This window comes from Sesamum indicum, linkage group LG7 (genome assembly GCF_026168435.1).
Source record: "Sesamum indicum cultivar Baizhima isolate 11 linkage group LG7, ASM2616843v1, whole genome shotgun sequence".
NCBI lineage: Eukaryota > Viridiplantae > Streptophyta > Magnoliopsida > Lamiales > Pedaliaceae > Sesamum > Sesamum indicum.
Genome location: NC_142663.1, coordinates 894,229 through 896,581, shown reverse-complemented (window position 1 = coordinate 896,581; position 2,353 = coordinate 894,229). Strand labels below are relative to the sequence as shown.

The window sequence follows — 2,353 nt, the reverse complement described above, 5'->3', positions numbered from 1 at the left end:
TGTCCAGAACTCCACTCATCCTTTTGACAAGCAATTTCGCAATGATTTTGTATAACACATTACAACACGAAATCGGTCTAAAGTCTCCAACAGTTATAGGAGTGTGTACCTTTGGAATCAGACTCAACAGTGTGGCGTTGACTTGTTTGAGTAGTTTACCGGAACTAAAGAATCCCAGTATCGCCTTTGTAACTTCCTGACCCACCACTGGCCAAGTTACTTTAAAGAAACCTGATGAATATCCATCAGGTCCAGGAGCCTTGTCTTCTGTCAAATACTGCATTCTTTACATCATCTGGTGTAAACGCCGGTATAAGATAGTTAGTCTCCTCATTTGAAAATACATGTCTAGCCCACGGTCTAAGAAAACCAATATCCATCGTAGTCTGTCGTCTGTTACCTCCCAAGAGGTCTTTGTAGTAACTCACGAATTCATTGATAATCTCTGCTGTTTCTGTATGGATAGTCCCATTATCATCATTGATCTGCAAAATCCTCCTCGCCACTCTTCTCTGGGCTATTTTACGAAAGAAAATCCGGGAGCACTGGTCACCTCCTTTCATCCACTGCATTGGCTCGTTGTTGCATCATGATTTGCTCCTGTTTTACTGCTTTAGCATATACTATTCGGCAACAGTGTTCTAACTGTAAAAGTACTTCGTTCTGTCTATCATATCTCACCAGATCTTGTGCCTCATCAAGAAATCCTTTGGCTAGTTGAACATTGAGTGTTAAGCCCCCCTTCTTCCTCCTTTGTTCTCTAAAGACCGGTTTCAAAGCTTTAAGTTTATGTGTTACCGCAAACATAGGAGTCCCAATGATTCTATGCTGCCAAATATTCTGTACATTGGGAATGAATTCAGGTGAGCGTGTAAGGTAGTTATCAAATCGAAACATCCCTACTCTTGTTTGATTTTGTGTATCTCCATGTAGTACTAGCGGCGAGTGGTCAGAAGTTCGCGACAAAAGGCTATGATAACTAGAGGAAGGAAATCGTGCGAACCATCTATCATTAATAAGGATACGATCCAATCTCTTCCAAAGACTCCGCGAGTTCGTGTTGCAATTATGCCAGGTATACCATTCACCCTGCATAGGCAAAGGTATTAACCCGGCCTCCTGAATACCGGCATTGAATTCTTCCATGGCCATCCTAATATCACCAGAAATTCCACATACCTCATTCATTTCTCGGACTGCATTAAAGTCCCCCCCTACTAGCCAGGGCTCGTCCGAGTGTTCATGTGCCAATGTTTCCAGAATAGTCCATAAGTTCCTACGATCAATCATCTCAGAGGCACCATAAACGATAGTAATAATGAGCGATTTACTGTCAGTCCTATTAGTGACACGACAATGCATAAGTTGATTCCTTGAATCAAGTATATGAACATCAACAACATTTGCATCCCACGCTACCAAAATACGGTTACCCACAGATGCATAATCAATAAACCATTTCCAATGAGGAAGCAAAAACGACTGAATATTCAAAGCATTATTGATACGAACACGAGTTTCTAATATGTCAATAAAATGTAACCTCTATTCCGAGACTAGATCCTTTACTGCGAGCTGATGGTCTCTTTTATTCAGCCCCCGGACGTTCCATACTGCTATGTTCAACATGGGTCACTACTAGAGGGGTTGCATGTGTTAGGACCCCTAGTAGTGTCGTCTGCGTCATCAAGAAAATTCAATGCCTCAAATGGATTATAGATAACTACTTCCTTACCTTTCTCTTTATGTGATGACGTTTCTCGTTCTTCCTGTTCAACACCATGATTTTTCTTTGGTACTTTATCCACCTCAACTACAAAATCATGTTTCTTTTGTTGCTCCTTGGGTTTAGGTGGAGGAGGGACGTTGGATTTAGGTACATACACTTTAACCGGCGGCTTTGTATGTTTCTGAGTTTTTTTCATTGAACAATCCTTCACCGAGTGACCCAGTGTCAGGCATCCTGTGCATTTAGGGGGGAGCCATTCATACTCAATATCAATCTTGCATGGGGTTTCCCCACCCTCCTCATCTGGCGTCATTATAATAATATGATTTGTTAATGTCTGATTAACATCGATCATCACGCATACACGAGCGAAATCCAGTCTCGTGCATGCCCTCGTTATTGCATCAGGGTATAAAGGCCTACCCAAACCACTACAATACTCAATCCGTCCGTCGTCCAGAATTCCATAGGAAGGTGTCTCAGTTTTATCCATACTGGCACTTGTGTATGCTTCAATTTTCTCATAACCATACCAGGTTCCCATTTTTGCAAAACTATCGGCTGTTCCTGGAATAGCCACGGTCCTCCTTCAATTATTTCCTCCATATCAATTTCAGATTTAAA

The 2,353-nt window shown here is 41.7% G+C and overlaps 1 protein-coding gene across 1 annotated transcript; it reads right to left on the bottom strand.

Moving 5' to 3' along the window:
- Positions 1–549: 549 nt before the first annotated feature.
- On the bottom strand, positions 550–2,042 carry LOC105179578 (uncharacterized). The gene is made up of 2 exons (XM_011103217.2): positions 1,736–2,042; positions 550–1,520 (listed from the first exon to the last, which is right to left on the bottom strand). The coding sequence occupies exons 1-2, from the start codon at positions 2,040–2,042 to the stop codon at positions 550–552; spliced, it is 1,278 nt and encodes a 425-aa protein (XP_011101519.2).
- Between the last annotated feature and the right edge of the window lie 311 nt (positions 2,043–2,353).